The following is a 19,477-nucleotide window of genomic DNA, read 5'->3' as shown; positions in this document are numbered from 1 at the left end:
GGGCCCTGGGCACAAGGGAACCAGGAATGTGCAGGTCAGTGGAACGGAGCCGGTCCATAGGGGAGGTCGCACCTGCCACCGGTCACATGTACGTATAGGTTCGTGTTAGCCATGGCGTACATGTAGAAGACGGAGTAAAAAGACACCTTCAGAGGGGAATGTTAATGACATTAACGTCAAACCTTCCCCTGCTATTGTCGCTGTCAAAAGTACAGACAATCATTCGATTTATGAGGCAGCTCCTCCTCAACCGCCACGCAGTCTCTTCCCAACTCTAAGCATCGGGGGTTAGAGGTGCAGGACATCTGATGGAAAACCTCACCAGGGACTCGACGGCTTCCTGTACAGAACCCCCTGAAGCTAATTCAACCGATTCAAACTCAAACCGGCTCAGAACTAAATCACATCAACGAAAACAGCTGCAAGTAAAAAATATCTTCCATATCGGTTATGTAAGTTTGTAAGTCATCAAACACCAAAACAAACACCCGCTCATACCTACAGCATGTGTGCTACCACAGTAACCTCCCCGCATACTCTGCACATAATCACTGGGACAACCCCCTCGCCCCAGTCAGCCCCCGGGCCCCACTTCCACCCCTTCACCCAGAGGCCTGAGCTAAAAATAAATTAATAATGCCACAAAGGGTGTTCCAAAGCACACAATGCATTCCTCTCATCCCAAGAGCCGCGGGGAGAAGCTACTGATTGATATGGACAGGATCAGGAAGTCTCTCGCGGGAGGAGCGGCGGGCGGTGGGGGGGGGGCGGCGAGAAAACGAGAGGGTCGGACAGGCACGGAGATATAACAGATAGAGGGACAGGTAGGTAGAGAAAGCAGACGGAGGAGAACGTGAATTGGGTTTGGAAGTGAGCGTGGGAATCGCTGAAAAAAAAAAAATGGCCATCTTGAAAATTATTTACTTTTCTACACCAACACCCTCCCGCCCGGTGGAGCAGGACTTCCCAGGAGCCTTTTGGAGGGCCCATCAAGAGATGGCGGGGCATGTTGCCATGGAAAGCCCCACTGTGTCGCAACGCTGCGTCAACGCAGTAATGAGACGAGTAGTTGGGAGGCCGGTTGTCGGCTTGGCATGTGGGCTGCGCTCAATGAAAAAAAAAGCCACGCGCCATCGTCTCCATGGTATGTGCCCCAGCTATACCGGGATGATAAATCATTATGATTTCACGGCTTGCCAAGTCGTCGCTCCCGGCAACTCCTAAGGAACCTGTCGTCGCTGTGGGATTGAGGCACACGGATGCTGTAACGGTGTCACAAATTCTAATTCTAAGGGTTAGCGAGAAAAGAAAACCCGTGACGCACTCACCAACGCGTGTGTGATAAAGGCGAGTGTGAATGTAAACTCACATGTGCTGCGAAGCGTTGGGGAAGTGCTCAGCGTACTGTGGGGCCGAGTCTTCTGGGCCGTGAGGAGCAGCGTGACTGATGACCATCATCACAGGGCGGTGAGGGTACATGCGCTTTGACATGCGGAAAAAGTTAGTGCTGTCGTTGGTGATCAGATCTGTGAAATAGTCCTGAAAAGAGGCAATACGAAGATGAATTAGGTCGGGCACGGCGCAAAATCCCATCTAGACAAGAAGGCTGAAAGAGAAGGGGCGGAAATATGCTGAACAACACAAGCTTTGCAATCACCACGACTTGTTGCTTTTCCCTCAACCAGACATTTTCAATAAATGAACAAGGGCCACTGGCCGCATTGAACACCACCGATCTGTCGAGTCAACAGCTGGCAGCTTGATTGTGTGCCAGTAAATGTGAGTGTGTGCTTGAGTCTGTGCATGTGTATACAGTATGCGGGCTGCTGCCTCGTCATTGAATCTCTGCACAATTGAATGTGACACCACTTGATGGTGAGAGGAGCCTGGCGCTCTCGAATGGTATGTTGTTATGACAGCTCCCATCCCCTAATCCTCTCTGGGCAACCCATTCCCTTTCTCCTTGAGCCTCCTCCTCTCCTATTTAGCTTAATTTTCCTCCCTTTCACTTAACATGTGTTTTCTTGCTTCAAATAAAAAAAAACAAATCACCTCAACAGTTGTAAGCCCCAAGCGTTACAGATGAGCTTGACTATTATGGATGAGATACAAAAGACATAAAGTCCCTGAATGCTCGTTGATTCTGATGTAGTGACAAAATGAGTGAATTAATGAATTGCAGCTTCTAATAAAAGAGCTTTGACGTGTGACATTGTCACATCAAACAACCCAAAAGGGTCTGGAGTTTGTCTTTATATATCACACCCACAACTGAAATCATAATAACATACAGAAAACCTGCAGTTGTTGCGTGGCGTCCCGCATGATGAAGGGAGAGCCAGGTTGACAATGAAAATATGAAGGGTGATAAAGGGGGATTTTCCTGAAATTCCAGAAGTGAGTTGTACCGGGTGGAATTCTCTATGTGTTGCCAGCTCTCCATAATCTGTGCCACTGCAGCTAAAGGCTCCGGCAGGTCGGAAAGGGTCACGGAGAACAACTGGCAAAGAGCTGAAGGAATGGTCGGCAAGGTGAAGGGCATCACATTTCTCCTTTGGAGACGATTAGTACCAAATGTCACATAATGAAAACCATTTTCGCAAATGACATCCACCCATTAGAATGGATACTCTTGACATTTTAGGTTGAAACCAAACCAACATGGGTCGACTGTCTGAGCAGCGAGGAGTTGATGCTTTGGATTCACGAGAGACAAGCTTTCTAGCATTGATGACACCAACATATCACAACAATTAATGACTGCCGTCTTCAGTCATGCAACTTGAAGAGAAAAAAATGATTTGGATGATATTCTTCATCCAAATCTCACGCATGCCTTTGACAAAGGGCGTAACCTCAATGGACTCGTCATCTTGGAGATGGACAATCAAATGGGACCTCATTGAACGAAATCACGTCCGTCTTATCACGATGACCTGGTGTGCCAACTGCACTCTATGTGGGATGCCACGACCTTCTGACCCTGTGCGAAACTGAAAACAGGAACTGTGGTTGTCCTCATGGTGGCAGGCGGGTCCATGGTTTTTTGACAGTAAATAGCAAATAGTGTGTCCATTTGGTTTCAAACCGCACACTGCTGACCGAGCACATGTCATGTAAACACCTTGGCCTCAGCTTGTGGGTAACTTTACACCTCAGTCCAAGTTGGCAGAGGAACAGCAGTCCAAAAATGTGTTTGCCCATCTTGAAACTTGACACATGTCCAGACTGTAAAGCCTCCTCATGGATTCCTCATGTACCCAGGACTACGCTACCTGGGAAGATGTTGGCACGGAGCCGCGAAAACAAACTGACAGCCCTTACAAAAACATTCGGGGGATGATTGATAGCCGATGCCATCCAGAGCTACAAAAAGACATTGTGACCGCAGGGTTTTTTCACCACAGTCTGACAGTTGTTAAATTAAGTTTTCCCTCTTCTTCTATTGTGTTATTATAGCAGTGAAACTAAATAAGCGGAAAATGCAGACAGACAGAAAACGAGACAAATGCAGGGTGGCATTTATCACGGGCTTCTGCTAAATATACTGTCTAATTGTTGAGGTAAGGTGTGTCATAATAAAGGTATGCTGCAGAAAGAAGAGACTCAAGTCAGTCCCTTTAATTCTTGAATGAAGTCTAGATCACAAACATGTGATATGTGAAGTGCCTCACTGTCTGTATTTATAAGTGGATTGGAGCCTGCAATTTGTCAGGGAAAGTCTTTATATCATAAAGGGAAGAAAAAAAAATGATTAAGTTAACAGTGCCTTTTTTTTATAGAAATTATAGGAACACGTACCTTGGCATATTCGGCACCATGTTTCTCCTTGTAACCATTCCGACAGACAGTGTAATTATAAAAGCGGGAATTTTTGATCAATCCAACCCATTCGCGCCACCCTGGGGGAATGTAGGTGCCATTGTACTCATTGAGGTACTTGCCAAAGAAGCCTGCAGAAAAGGAGCAGAGATGAAGGAAGGTTTGTTTTAATACAAAGTACTTAGGCCGTAAAATGCGTTTTATTTCTTCGCTTGCACCTCTACCTGTAAAAATGCTGCGTCTCTGTGTGACTTTAACTGTGTGTGCGTGTGATGCATAACATTTTGGCTTGTCTCCTTTTTCTTTTCTGGCTTCACTGAACACCAATTCCCGGATATGCCGGGCAGGGAGCCAGCCTGTCCTAGAGAAGGCTAATTGCAGACTAGCGCATCAGTTCTAAAACCGCAGGTCGTGCTGCAGTCCGCAGGACCCCAGTGGGCTGCCCAGTCCAGCGCCTGCCCGTCACCCACGCGGACCCCGTCTGATGAGTGATAACAGCGACCTGGCGCGCTCACCTTGTTTGCATTTCTCACACCAGACAGCCGGGCAGCGCGTCAGTGTTTAGCTTACTGTGGAAATGTTGATTGATCAACACGTCGAGTAAAGAGGGCCTGAGAGGGGCAAGTGGGGATTGGCAGTAAGTCGGTGAAAAGTGAGATGGTCATGGTTCCAAATCAATCTGAGAAATGCCAAATAAATGAAGGGGAAACATCTCCAGGATCGCAGTAAGAGTTCTTTGGTGGACCTGCAGCAGTCACTTAAAGCTGACCATTGTACTGTATGTAGATAGGTGTCCATGTAGTGCACGTCCTTGTTCACCCACCTGTCCTGTAGCCGGTGTTGTTGAGGTAGACGGCGAATGAGCGCGGCTCGTGCTGAGCTTGCCAGGAAGGGGAGGAGCAGTTCTCATTGTTGGTGTAAGTGTTGTGGTTGTGGACGTACTTGCCCGTCAACATGGAGGACCTTGACGGGCAGCACATCGGTGTTGACACAAAGGCATTGGTGAAAGTCGTGCCTCCATCTTCCATGAGCTTACGGGTTTTATTCATTACCTGCAGGGAACCTGGAGGGCAAAGTATGGAGGTGAGTGCTAATTCGCTGAAGTCTCAAATGTGCTACATGCATCAATAATAGAAAAGACAAAAACTGCTTGTGATAATATGCATAATTAATTTTTTCATAATTTTGGTAAAAGGAAAATCACTCAAATGAAAAGCCCATTTAGATCCACTGATCTTTTAAAACCAAATTTGACGTGCAAATAATTATTCAGCAGTTAATAGGCCAGATGGTCATTCTGCTATGGCTTATGGCCCCTATTTAATATTTCATGTGTGAAGAAAGAACGCATACATCCGGATGCAAATGTCCAAATTTTTTTGTCCAAGACAAAGAAATTGATTAAAGCAGCGCAGCAACACAAATAACAACCGGAAAAATGACAAAAAAAGGCCCCTTTTTTCCCTTTTTTTTCACAATCCATGAAAAGGGAAATTCAAGGAAGACCTGAAAGCTGGCCAACCTTACCCAACTCGACATCCTGGTCGTCAGTTATGATGAGGATAATGTTGGGCCGGATGTTTCTGCGGTCTCTCTGGATGCGACCCCTCAGGCCCTGAGCCCTGGTGGTGGTGAAGGCCCAGCTGCCTGGAAGCCAGTCCAGAGACAGCAGGGCCATCCAAGCCAGCCACTGCACCAGCATGGTTCCCGAAACAACAAGAGGCAGGGCGGTTACAGGGGTGGATTAATGGAGAAATGAAGGGAGGGAGAAGAGGTCCAGCCGGGCCACCGACTTACACCCGTGCAGCGCTCGCAGCCGTGGTTGACTATGAAGAGACAGAGGGAGAAAAACACACGGAGTCATTACAACAACGAAAAAAAGTGGGTGATTTCTAAGTAGTGGAATAGCAAACTGCACGAGTATTGAAGGAATATTTCAGCTTATTTACTTCTAAGATGTTGCGTGCGTCTGCTCTCAAATCACACTGAAACACAACAGTTTATCCGTAAACAGAGAAGCCAAAAAAGCCCTTAAGCCCTTGATGGTGCACCAAGAAAAACTTACCAAACAGTTTCAGCAAAGGTTGCGTGCTCACTGAAACAACATCAATACTCGCGCGTGTAAACTAAATCCCTCAACATCAACTCGACTGACCTTGACTGAAGAAAAAAACAAAACTGCAAGCAAAGCTTTAGAAACAAAGATCTCACCATTTTATCCAAATGCTTTTTCTTGCAGTTTTTTGCGCTCTCTCCTTCTGTGTCGGACAACACACTCACACACGGGGAAACTCTATCTCTACCGGAGTCCTTTTGTTGCTCTAACTGTGCTGAGAACGTGCCATTGGCTGCCCGCACTCAAACAACCCACAGCCACTCTCCTCGGCCGGCCAATCGCGGGAGCCCCTTCCGCCTGTCACTCAAAAGTCACCCCCTGGAGAGTCAAGCGTGACGGAGGGCCGTTGGGGAGGATGGGCCCACACTACGGGGGGTGGGGGGGTTAGGGGGCACGGAAGGCGGAGAGAGAGAGGGTTCCGCTGCATTAACCCCAATGCCACTGTCGCCAAATCAGGGATCACCGCTGAGTCATCGGAGCACTTTGCGGCCCCTTGCTCGCTTACAACAGGCGCGGTGAAAAATCTGCATAGCCTTTGCTTAAACGCCACGGACCAAACCACAGCTCTCCAACGCAGGTAGATACTACGCCCTCGGCAAAATCCGATGTATCATTATGAGAGTGAGTGCAAAGTTGACTCAAATTAGCACTTAACTGTCAGTGATAATCATGTATGTGAAAGATGGGCTTGTGGCCGTGGGATGAACCACGGCGCTGTGGCAATAAGCACTCCGTCATTGCAGTTCTCATGGAGTGGCACCATACTGCTCGCTTCCCTGAGTCAATGGCCCGAAAACAAATGGTGGGTCTTTCACACCACGGCACGAGTGCTTCCATCCTCACCCTCACTCCGAGGGTCAGATTAGCAGGGGTAGAGGCTAGAACCTGAAATAATCATTTATGGTGTCTGACTCATAGTGGATAATCAATATTTTCAAATGCAAACTATTTGTGTCGCTGACGTGGCCTCAGCCCTTTTATCCAGAAAGAGACTACATCTGCAAACACTTGCTCTCGTGGACGTGCAAAACGGATGACCCCGCGTAACGTAACGCACCTACAAATTGTCTTCGCTCACAGACGCATCAAACGGGTTTATAGGTGAAGCGTGTTTATCCGTTTTTTCCACTGGTCTTGCCAGTGATAAACGGGGCTGCAGACGGAGCTTTGAGAGCACTTTGGTCTTTCCTGCGTTTCAGACGAGCAGTGTCCGGGCCAGCCGGCCCAGTCATCGTGACAGCCCTATGCAAACATTGGCGCCGTTTGGACAAACACGCCTGCGGCGCGGGGTGGCAGAGTGCACAGAACCTCACAGTGAATTACACACACAACACAAACTACTGCACAAACACAGGGTTGACACAGAGAAACTCAGAAGACACTCACGCACAAGGCTCTTGGGCGCATTTGCCTGCTTGCAAGTGTCCAAGTCCTGCTAAATAACTGGGAAGGCGCTCCGGAAACAAAAGATGCAGCACAAATCTGGATTATAAACTCTTTCCCTTACTTCTCGGTCAAGCCGTGGAAAACCCCAAATCGTCCATAAACCAGTCACCCAGCTAGTGCGCCAATTAGATATGCCCGTGGTTCCCAGCGATACTCTTCACGCAGAGTAATACCACAGAAAAGAGGGCCCATTGTGCGATCTGATACAAACCTTGTGGTGCTGATGTGGTTAGCCGTAGTCGCATCAATGGCTACACTGTATGAAACGGCTGGTGTGGCAGGGGGCAAAAAAAAAAAAAAGTGCCACACATAACGGCCAATGCGATGCGGGCAGAGGTTCCGCATGCTGAAAGCCGCGGACCTCCCGTTGTCCTTTGGGAAAACCTCTCATCCGAACTCAATTCCACCTGATCCACTGCCCCCTCTAGGTCATCGGAAATTCAGCTGTGACCAGAAGGATTTCGTAGAGCTACAACATCAGCCATACGCAACCCCCCTGCCGGATCGTTTGACGACTGTCCATTTCAAAGTCACCGCCAATCGAGAGGAAACACCACCATCGTTTCTTTATGCGGCATCTCCGGTTTATCGGAAGCAGAACTTTAAGCTGACCGGCTCAGTGACAAGACCGGTGTGAAGAGATTAGCGGCTGCCGTTTGTGGAGCGGTAGGTAGATTGATGACAGTTGGCCGGCTGTGTGTGGACCAATGTCGCATGTAGGTGAGACTCGCATACGGGTAAAGGGTGAGAGTTCATGCTGTCAGCCACACTTGGGGATGAGAGGCAGCAGGGATGGTACCCGGTGCATCCAGCTACAAACATTGATGGACGTATTGAGGCAGAAAGGCAGCTAAAACACAAGCAAATATGCCAAAATCAGAGTAATTATTTAGCTGGCTTCTGAAAAAAAGACATATTAACTACTCCTCTTGTTGCCAGTCTCAACCTTTTGAGTATTAAGTTTAATGTCAATTTCATAAACCATTCATTTTGAATGAGTCATTTATTTGTGTCATCTTAAGTGACACAAGTAAAATTTGTAGAAGACCGAACAACGGGTCTTTATTCCGAGACAGAGGACTAGGGAGCACATAGTTTCTACTTCCTCGTTGATTTGGAGGATTAGCACTAATGACCCTTTAAATGAGCCTTTACTGTACTCGCCATGGAATACTGGGGGGAGGGATTGTAAAACACCCAAGGTTTCAAAGGACCGGAACAAAAAGGCCACTATGGATTCTTCAGACCCACAGCTGCCCGACACATAAAAGATGTGCAATTTTCAGATTAATGGCCATCAACACTAGAGACTTTAAGCACACCTCAACACCCATCCAATCTTTACCCTCATGACAGAAACAGTTTTAACCGTTTACCCCCCCCCTCCTACTTTACTTACCCTCCTCTGGCACAGGCAGCACTGCTCAGTCATTTGGTGCGGCAGCACAAACAGCTGTGCTTTGTGCGCCGGGTAAAACATAATAGAGTTGCTGTTTGTGTAACCATCCGGGGGCCGTACTATTTGGGCAGGTTGGCAGTCGTGCCCTCCGGTTAGGGACTCCAACCACACACCCTGTTGCAACCTGACCCTCCTCTGACCCAAGTGGTAATATATGGCTTTGATGGTGGCTTGTTTAACCTAACCTCAGAAACTTGAGGCTACCCACACACACACACACACACACACACACACACACACACACACACACACACACACACACACACACACACACACACACACACACACACACACACACACACACACACACACACACACAGGGGTTAAGAGAGGGGGGAACTCTGCGAGAAGAAAAATTGACTGGAAGGGGCTCGGTGCTGAAGGTACGAAAGTAACTAAAGTCTTGGTTGTGATTGGCCTGCGTATTCTTTTCAACGATGGCCAACAGGCTGCATACGGCTCAGCTTCCGTTCAGTCAGCAGCGGGAGTCTTATGTATTTATCGACCAACGGCAGCAGACGCACCGTGAAGACACGCGAGGGAATTCTTCTGGAAGAGACACCATGCGTCTCTCAAAAGCATCGGATTTGTCCACCGACGTGCGTCTGCAACGGTGAAGACGCAAGTCAAACCCAAACCAGATGCAGCTTCCCCACTGAAGAAAAATCTGCCATTCATAAAAGGGCCTATTTATTAAAAAGGCACAATAGCCATTTCAAAGCACTTCAAATCCCTTGTTATTCATCTCCATTCTCCCCCTCTCTATTTGCACAGGCCATTTCTAATCAAAGAATGATGCATAGTTGGAATTCTCTGGGCAAACGAAGGGCTTTCTTCGTGCAGTTATAACTTTGTGTAGGAACTCCACTCATACGTCTGCCATGACGCAGCTGTGGAAAGTGGAAAGGCAAAAACATTGCTGAGAGTGGAGAAAATCATACAAGTTTAGTGGCAAACTGATGTTAAAAACCCTTGTTGTTTGCTTCAGGCCAGAAACATGTGTCTGATTGCTCCCTCTCCATTTCAGAGGCAAAAGAAAAAGAATTATTAGATCAAGGTCTGTCCAAATATTTCTGTAATCCAAGGGAATTTGTCCGGAGGACTGACGAGGGTCCTTCACACTGAGAAAGGCCTGTGCCGAGGCTCGCCGTGCCCGGCAGGCAAAGGGCAGCACATTGTACCAACCCAGACCTGCCCGTCCGCCACACCGAGCCGACTCAAGGAGGCCTCTGTGCCGGTGCACTCGCTTGGCCGCGGGTACGCACTGGGGGAAAAAAATGTAGACCTTGGCTTTTCAGACAGTCAACTCCACTGATTTGTTTGACCAAAATGTCCCAAATTAGTGTAGGATCTATGACAAAATTCCAGCGAGAAAAACCGAGTGCACGCCGGTGAGAGGAGATCACTGGCTCTTTGTTCCAACATGTTTACCGCTTGACAACTCTTAACCTCGACAGGCACATTCAGGCTCTTTGTTTTCGTCCGTGTTACAACTACAAAACTTCAGATGTCGGAGGTAGAAATGATTCCCGTCCAATGGTATGCGGCGTGTTTGGGGTACAAGCCAGGCCACTTTAATGAGGAAGAATGGCCTCGATTCAGCGAAACGTGAACCTGGAGCGAGTGCGTTCACGGCTATTAGTCAAACCCCTCCCGTTTCTCTCGGACCTGCTAAGAGACCCTTTGTAGTGCCAAGGCGGCCCGGCCACCCCATCAATATTACGGATGCATCTTAAAATGGATAATTAAATGAATCCTGGACAAAAAGACTTCAAAGTGGGAACAGCTTGCGGCCCACCAGGTGGTCTGTTGGGTATCACAAACCCCAAGAGGGAAACGATTTTTAAAAATACACAGAAATAAGAAAGGTTTTCTGTATTTATTTTTGTATGTGTGTGTTTTGTAAGTGTTTATATCCCTTCTTAATTTGAACACCCAGGTTTGTATGAGGCCTCATGCTGGTAATACTGACAAATGGGCCTTCGGGTGCTCGTTTTCACACCTGTTGGTTCATTGGTTTCAGGCCGAGGGGGGAAGAAAAAAAGAAACACTGCTGCTATTTTGTCCTGCTCTGTTCCCATTGATTTTGTCTCTTTTTTAAACCTGAAGTTTTACAGACTGAGAGGTAACTCTACGGTATAATGCAACCAAATCAAATTCCTCTAGCCGACAGAAGTTCATGCAGCAGTTTTTCATTTTTCTAAATAGTAAATTTATGCTCTTCGTTTTAAAAAAAGCCCTGAACACAAACAAAAGAAGAACAGAATAATTATATATTATAGGTGCTGTAAGTATAACTAGACTGCCAATTTATGATGACAGGACTGTAGAACATCTCCCAAGGCACTCCCAGATGATGGGTGTGAATGTCAGGGAGTGGACAGTATGATTGAGGGCTTATTAATGAATCACACTTTCAATGGACTGACAAAGAACACAAAGTCGGATACAAGCAAAGCAGCTTCAACAGCTTTTGACATTTTTATCTGGGAAAATACCGTGCTGGCATGCAGCACTGTTGAATTGCATGAAAAAGTTCCAGCCTTAGACAGATCAAATATTAGATTGCTCCCTGGACAGACTTCACAAGCAGAAGATGGATTTATTAGAGGTTGACTATCTGTAAAGCATAAAAAGAGGATTTCTCATTTCAAACTGGTGAGAGAAATAAAGGGGGGGGGGTGATCCGAAAACATGGAATCACAATCAGGAGGATAAGCCGCCACAGTTACAGGACACGAGTCTCAAGCAAGCACTTTCTAGTCAACTCTATTCTAAGCCGTGAATGGAAACCATTAGAAGACCTCGGATGAATAAATTACAGCGCATTTATATTCCTCCAGCCACTTTCTTGTCAAAACCCACACTCCCATCAGAAACACTCTGTCAGGGAGGGAGCGCAACGCATTTCTCACTCACGGGTGGCTTTCTTGTCTCTTTGACTCGTCAAATATACCCCATATAAATGATTCCTTTTCACCACAAAAGAGAGCTGTGGCAAATCTCTCTAATGGGTTTCCACTGAGGTAGTTGTCAAGAATAAAAAGATTGACTTCTTTTCCATGAAATCAGCGGCGTGGCGGCACAGAGAAAGAACAAGAGTGAGGGAGAGAGAGAGAGAGAGAGAGAGAGAGAGGGCAACAAGCCTGAAGGATTTGTTTCTGTTAAAGCTCAGCAGTCTTCCAAGTTCAATCGCCTTGTAACTGTTCACCAACTGGAGTGTGACTTGAATATATCGAGGGAAGTGACATGGAAAAAAAGCCCCGCGTTGTTGGGTTTGAACAAAACTATTGACTGAAAAAGTGTCATTAAACCGACATGGAATTATTACCAATTTACCGAAGGTTTATTGGCGCGGGACCAGCTTTGAGAAATGAAGATCCATTTGGATCGCTGAGAGACTGACCCTAAATACTTGATAGGTGGCAAAGGTGGAGAAATAAATGATCATTTATGAATATTAATTAAACTCTTTCTCTAGCAAATCAGAGGTTCCTCAGGGTGAGGTGCCAGCAGCTCAGTCGGCAAACCCCAGTTAAGTGTAGGGCTGCTGCTGCTGCTGCTGCTGCTGGCGCATGAAACGAAACACCCCTAAAATGTGGAACATGTGTAGGCATATTCTCCGGGAACGGTAGACAAACATAGACCATGAGAACCGGCCTGCGTGACCCTGAATGCCATAAACGAAACTTCTCCACGGCTGCGACGCACCAACATGATCCCACTCATAAAAAACGCATGGGTCTGTTTGCACCTGTGCCTGTTCTGCCCTTCGTCCGTGCCTGTGGGCCTATATATATATATATATATATATATATATATATATATATATATATATATATATATGCGCACGTGTGTATTTGGATGTCATGTACTCTGTGTGACGGGATCGGCGTGAGTGTGCACTAGTCTTTCACTAGAACAGACAGAGTAAGAATCAGTCAGACGTGAACGCAGACAGACACGTAACCTGTAATTTGTGCACAGGGGAGCGCTCCTTTCCACTGCCTCTGGCTCAGTGTGTGGCGATCGCAAGCATGCGCTGACGTCATTTGTGACTGAATTCACTTTTTCCTGCAAATCCAAATCTCAGAGCATCGCAAAATATCGACAGCGCGACATCTTACTGAGCAAACGGGAAGCTTAGCGCTTTACATTTGAGCTGAAGTTGAAGGAATGCAGTCAAACGCAACATCCCGACATGTTCAGGAGACGCCCGCCGAACGCAGCTGAACGGGGCCGCAGGCCGTTTTCGAGGGAAACAAAGCGAAAGACAACGCGAGTCGTGCGACGCCGGACCTCGTCGGTATAAACAGAGTCGCTTGACCTTTAACACTACAGCTGTTTTCAAAATCAGCCGTCCTGCATCCGCATGGCCAAGTGCACGCATATGAGTGTCTTGTGCACACACACACACACGTGGGCAGAGGAGGAGGGGGGGGGGGGGGGGGGGTGCTGGCAGAGGCTGAATGTGTTTGCTCGCTCCGGGGGAGAAGGGGAAGAAAGGGGGCAGAAGAGCTGAAACAAACGCATGCTGGCTTCTATTAGTCGATCCGTGGAGCGGGATGGAGGGGTGAGGAAATGTATTCATTCCTTCTGCCCCCCCCCCCTGCCCCTCCATCCCATCCATTCCTGTCCCTCTAACCCTCCCACCCCATTATCTCCATTCTGGCAAAGCGGCGGATGAAAGGGACAACCGCCTCCCCCAGCCCCCCAGCGGCAGCACTTCTCCCTCCGAACTTACGCCGACGCGTTCTGACGGCTGCTTAATTGTACGTGATACAGGCAGGGCCCTTTCTCTTTCAAATCTAAAACAGATTGCTTCTCCTTGGGGGAGGGATTACTGGACAAGAGCGATGACACAGCAGGGACAGTGTAGCCCTCTGGGGAGGGGGGGCGGAGGGGGTAAGCTAGTGCGTGTACACGTTTTTCTATGTCTTTCTTTTGTACATCCCTGTGTCATAAGGAGATTAAATGTGTGTGCACGTGTGAGTGACAACCAAGAACGTGCGCGGGCGTCCGGCCTCTGATGGGACCGTTATCCCCGTCCACTCTTCTGCCCTCTTTTTCATCTCGGTTCACACCTCCCTTTCGCTCATCTCGGCCTCATTGACCTCGACCCCCCCCCCTCCCATCTGCGTGTCTCTTGACCCCCGGCTTTCTCTTCCTCCATCTTAAGCCCATGCTGCATCTGGGCGCAGTGACGTCTGAACAAAAGCAGCGCCCAGGAATCCCCTTCCTCTCACTCGCTGGCTCGCATTGACGAATGGCGGCCGGACACCGGTCGCAAAGCCTCGAGAAGGTGGCTAGTGGGGGAGGGAGTGTGTGTGTGTGAGGAGGGGGGGGGGGGGGGGGGGGGCATTCCTGGCATTGCCGAAACATCCATCCATCGGGAATTTGTTTTTCTGTACAAACCACATCAGAGGGTTTAGACAATAGAGGAGAAAAAAAAAAAAAACAGTGAGGCGTGAAATGTACGTCCGCCGGGCCGCTCTCTCTTTGACGTGTGCGAGCAGCGGGTTGAAGGTCAGGGGGGGTCAGGCATTCCTACCGACGATGCGCTGAATGTGACGCGGCCCGACCTCAACCCGCTTAAACGAGAGAGGAACGTTTGATCGGCGAGGACGACAAAAAAGGAGCCGAGAAAGCGTCTGACTCATCTAAAGAGAGCCTTTATAGATCACACGTGAATAAACCCAACGCACGCTGTTCAGATGCCGGTCATTTGGAGTGATGGGGCTGTGCAATCCACTCCGGCGCTGCTATGCAATCAGGGAAGTATGAGGAACACTATCATTAAGCTGAGGAGATAAACAAGTGCCGGAGGAGAGGGTGGTTTAAGGAAATCTTTTCTCAACACACTTGCACACCAAAGAACACACGCAAACTATACTTATATTGCTTTTTTTTTTTTGTGAATTTCCCAGAGGGGTGAAAAATGTGAGTGTTGAACAATTCAGTGATTTGAACGCCCGTTTATTTTATTTTTTTACAAGAATCAGTCTGGCACGAATGCGTTTGCCCTTGTTCATCGGTTGGCACGCGAGATGTCTGGGAAGCCTCTTATTCACCGTGGCTGGCATGTAAAGGACAGACGAAAACACACACATCGTCCCACATATTCAAAACCACAGATACCACCTCTTCCCTTCCACTCAGTCACTCACCATACTTATCAGAAGAAAGAATTACTCATTGGTTTCACACAGATACACACACACACACACACACACACACACGCCACAGTAAATCCGAGTCATGGCAGAGGCGCTACTAGAACAACGTTTGTCTTGGCGAGAGGCTTCCCCTCAGAACCTAATTATTTGCAGCAGCTGCTGCTGCTCTTGTTTGTAGCACAGTAAAGCTAAACTGCTGTCTTTAAATTTTCTATTTTTTTTTATTTAAACCGCCCCGAAGCTGCTCCGCTGCAGCTCCGGGTACGGTGATCAGAAATTGGATCTAATCGCCTCCAGATGAAGTGACGGGAAGATTTATGGATCTCTCTCGTCGACACTGAAAGTTTGAAGTTGGGCTTCTTCACATTTCTCTGGCCGTCTCCAGTCAGCAACGCACGTCGGGAGTAGTGACGTATTGAAATACAAGCCACCCAGTTGCATCCCTCCCCCCCCCCGATGATGTCTGGAGCGAGCGGTGGGCTTTGAACGGGACCGCAGCATCGTTTTTTCATTTAGCAACCCTGGTATAAGTTCTCAGGCTTTTGTGGACGGGTGGAGACGGTGAACATATTTATTTTAAGACAAGCATGTTTAATAAGAGAAATAATAATAATTTACCATTTAGATGCAATTGCATGTGTCATTTCACATATCCATGAGTCAGAATCAACATTTCTTACGAAAGGTTCTCCCAACAAATTGACCAATTCTGCGTGCACGTCTCCACTGGCCTTAAAGCGTTAGTCATCACAACCGGGTAACCAGCAGCTACGGCCGCTTCACCAAGGTAAACACAAACTCACACAGCAGCAGCTTTCACCTTTACAACCTCCTCTCTGCCGCTTCACAGCTGCACAATCTCCAATTTTGCAAAAAGCGTTCACACACGTACGCAGTGCCTGAAGCTACAGGCATAAATACTATAGATCATATTCCCACTCTCACTTGAGTTAAATAGCCGGAGCGAGGTGCACATTCTGAGTCTCTGCTGAGCTGTGACAGTCAGTTGGTCCTCGAGCAGCTCATCCACTCACACGTTCTGCCAGAAGGGAATAAGATTTATGAAAAGGCTCATCTGGGCTGCAGCGAGGGCTCGAATGCCAAATGCCACACCGAAGATTCAGGTTTTTTTTAATTTCCTATCATTAGTCCCGACAGAAGTGAATGCGAAGGCCGTTTATTTTCAGTTAAGATTTTAGGATAAGAAATAAAAATAACATGCAATACAGACATTCTAAATCAACCTTGTCCTCGCGGGGTTTCCCCGCTGTGACCTTTCCCCGTCACTTCGTAACATCCTGCATTCAGAAAGCATTAACAGATGGGTGCTTACGGAAAATGACATTAATGGAATGCGCTGCCTTCTAATCCCACGAGACGGAGGAATTTGCGACGGAGGGAATTCCTGTCATTCGGTGCTGGGGGGGGGGAGAGACTACGAAGAGCAGCTCGCGCACGAGCTACACGGGTTCCCTGCACTTGTAGACCCCCCGCTGCTGCCCGCACACTACGGCACAAATACACTGGCAACTAAAGGAAGGAGCCCCGTGAAAATATACACAATACACACCGACAACAACAACAACAACAACAACAGTGACAAAGTTGAAAAAGTACCTGAAAAGGCAGCAGAGCGGCGTGCCAAGTGGGAGGCGAGGCGGAGGGTTCCCTTCTCGCGGGCGGCTCTTCACCGGGTCTCCCCTCGCTCGCGGGCGCGCGGGTCCGTCGGCGTCTCGGAGGGTGGTGGGGTGGGGGCTCTTGGAAGCGCAGAGGGGACCACACAGCTCCTGGAAGAACAACCTCTCTCCTCTAATCCCCTCTCCGATGTGATGACACTCTCTAACCTCGACCATCTGTTGAAACACGTCCCCGGGAGTCAAGTCGAGAGCCCCGGCGCTGCGTCGAGAACGTCCCCCTCCGCCCCCCCAGCCCCCGCCCCCCGCTCCGCCGCCCAATCACAGGCGGGCTGCTGGGTGGCTCCTTTGCGGCCAGGAGGCAGGGACAAGGACACGGGGAGACGCGCGCGCGCGCACGCACCCAAACACGCGCACACGTTCACTCGCGGACACTTGGAGATGGAAGTAAGAACCCCCCCCCCCCTCACCCACACCCAGTCGTCGTAACCCGAGAGGCAGGGAGGGTGAGAGGAGTGGAGGGAGAAGGAATGGGAGGGGGGGGGGGGGGAGAGAGCGCGAGCAGAGAGGGAGAGTTTATGAGGTAAAAGCAGGGTTAGATAACAGGAATATGGAGATGAACTATACGTCTGCTTCATATTCATTTTTCCTTGTTGGAAAAATTGCACTCGACGAATTCTCACACAAAACCCGTGCACGCACAAAAGAAATAAAAGGTACTTTAAAACCCTTGACACCTTTTCCTGCGATTCATCTCCCCGCAGCCATAAAGTATGCGGTGTGAAAGTATCAAACTAAGAAGGCAATAAAAGGCCGTATTGGCCATGTGGTGGGAATGCGGTTGGCCCTAAACGGTCACATCTCCAGGCAGCGGCCCTCGCACCTTTGTGTGATAAATCCTTACAGTCCCTCGGCTGCATTCCTGCCCTTCACCACCTATTGCCTTAAGTTAAAAAGAAGGGCAGAGGGGAAGACACTAAAATTACAAAGCAAAGGGGGAAAGAAAAGGAAAAGAAGTATGGATAATATGTGTTTACGGCCTGATAAGGTCAAAATGTTAAAGTGATTTCCTGTCGACCTTTCCGCATTAGCACCATTACTGGTGATTTCCTAAATGAATCAACTCGTTTTCTACCCATTCATGCAGAAACATCGGGGACATTAGGTGAGAAAAGCTGTCACATTAATCATTTTGTGGAACCACTGTCCTACTCATTGATCCATTAAAAAAGGATTACAGGACCCTGATAATATTCAGGAGCAACTTCAAAGGCAAACCCTAATGAGTTAATACCCATTTGATATCTGACAGCATCACAATGAGTTAATCAGAGGTGTGAAACACTGAAGAAAGGCTTCTAAGTGGGTCATTTACATCCTTTAGGCAGCAACAACATCCTGGTCTCTGTTTCCAGTCGCCCTTTGATAAACACCACGAGGTACGAACGTGTCTGTTAATGAAGAATTTGATCATCTCTCTGAATGACCCTTTTACCAAAGGTGGGTCCAATTAGTCCATTTGAAAATAATGATATAATAATAATTTAACATGATTAAAAAGGGGTTCACTTATTTTTCATGAATAATTAGTGATCTTTAACCGCGTTTGTCGCGTCTTAAAGTTAGTTGCGTGTCACATGACCTGACTGGTGTAAGTTTCATACACGTTATGCTGTAACTGCTGCTCAGATCAGTTTACAATTTTAATTTGATAGCATGACACACACACACAGCGGAAAGACTCTCACATGTTGTTCAGTGGGTGCTTCCACTTATATTCCCCTCCGGTTCATATATGAGGATATTGGATTAAACTAAACAAAGGCTATTTTCACCAGGGAGACGTGAAAACTTTCCCCGGCTTGGGCTGATGTTGGAAACAGGGACAGCGGTGAGGGAGAGAAAGGGCCTGAGGGAGAAAGAGCTCAAATTAGATTAACTAAATTTACAAAAACTGTCCCCAGCCCCTCCTGCATGGCTACACACATCCAGACCCCCACCTCCAACCCCAGCCCCCCATTCTCACGGCCGAGAGGTTTCCAAAGGGCCTTCAGGCGGGCCAGAGGCGACCAAATCCCTGTGCTCTTTACTGGATTAAAGATGGCCGCCCCACTGGGGAAGAAGTTCGGTTTTTGATAAGCTGAGCACATCTGTAAACATCACAAATCCATGCCGACAGAGAAGGTTATCGGTTCCTTTTAGGGAAACATCCACAGGCTTTACAGTTGGGGCCCCATCAAGAAACTAAACCTTTGAGGGATTCAAAGTGGACATCCAGCATGAGCCAACAAACCATTCACCCATTTTGCATGACCACTCTTAATCTCCATTTTCCATTTTCACTTCCGCTTATGGACACAACAGGAACAAAAGCATGCGTAGGGGGAGGTCTATAAAATGGCCTCATCTTATGAATGACTGAATGACCCGCAGGGGGGCCAAAGGTTTTCTAGTAACCTCCATTCACTCTCCTTCTCCCCATCCTTACTTCACAAAGAATTCCCCAAACCCATCACGCTGGTTATCTAACACAAAGATAGCTTTAAGGTCACCAGTTTTTCTTCCCTGATTGCGTCCCCCATAGCGCATGACGCCATTGTCTCTCGTCTGGGCTTTAACTCTCAAACTGCATCCGAGCTTCCTCACGTCTCAAACTCACTTCCCCCTTTCCCTCCTAACTTTCCAACCATCAGTTTGGCCTGCAGGTGCATGCAGGGGCCAGTGTTGGGGGGTGGGTGGGGGGTACTCGGTTCACTAGCCCCATTCTCTATGCCTGAATGAGATACACAGGGGTGTCATAGCTGTGATCCTGCTTCTTGTCCCA

General features: G+C 48.1%; 1 protein-coding gene across 8 annotated transcripts in view; it reads right to left on the bottom strand.

Annotated features, from left to right (window-relative positions):
- The window catches only part of sulf1 (sulfatase 1), a 31,254-nt gene extending 14,281 nt beyond the window's left edge, over window positions 1-16,973 (bottom strand). For 5 of the 8 annotated variants that reach the window (XM_078095857.1, XM_078095858.1, XM_040166995.2 and 2 more), the window contains exons 1-5: window positions 16,637-16,973; window positions 5,350-5,648; window positions 4,646-4,885; window positions 3,802-3,953; window positions 1,370-1,539 (exon numbers count right to left, since the gene is read on the bottom strand). In XM_078095857.1, coding sequence (XP_077951983.1) covers window positions 1,370-1,539; window positions 3,802-3,953; window positions 4,646-4,885; window positions 5,350-5,524 — 737 coding nt within the window. In that variant the 5' untranslated portion in view covers window positions 5,525-5,648; window positions 16,637-16,973. Of the gene's footprint in view, window positions 1-1,369; window positions 1,540-3,801; window positions 3,954-4,645; window positions 4,886-5,349; window positions 5,649-6,033; window positions 6,146-16,636 lie in introns of those variants that run through there. The other 3 variants (XM_078095859.1, XM_078095855.1, XM_078095861.1) reach the window with 1 other exon arrangement.
- Window positions 16,974-19,477: the final 2,504 nt, after the last annotated feature.

This window comes from Gasterosteus aculeatus, chromosome 21 (assembly GCF_964276395.1).
Source record: "Gasterosteus aculeatus chromosome 21, fGasAcu3.hap1.1, whole genome shotgun sequence".
Lineage (NCBI taxonomy): Eukaryota > Metazoa > Chordata > Actinopteri > Perciformes > Gasterosteidae > Gasterosteus > Gasterosteus aculeatus.
This window is presented reverse-complemented; position numbering and strand designations above follow the sequence as displayed.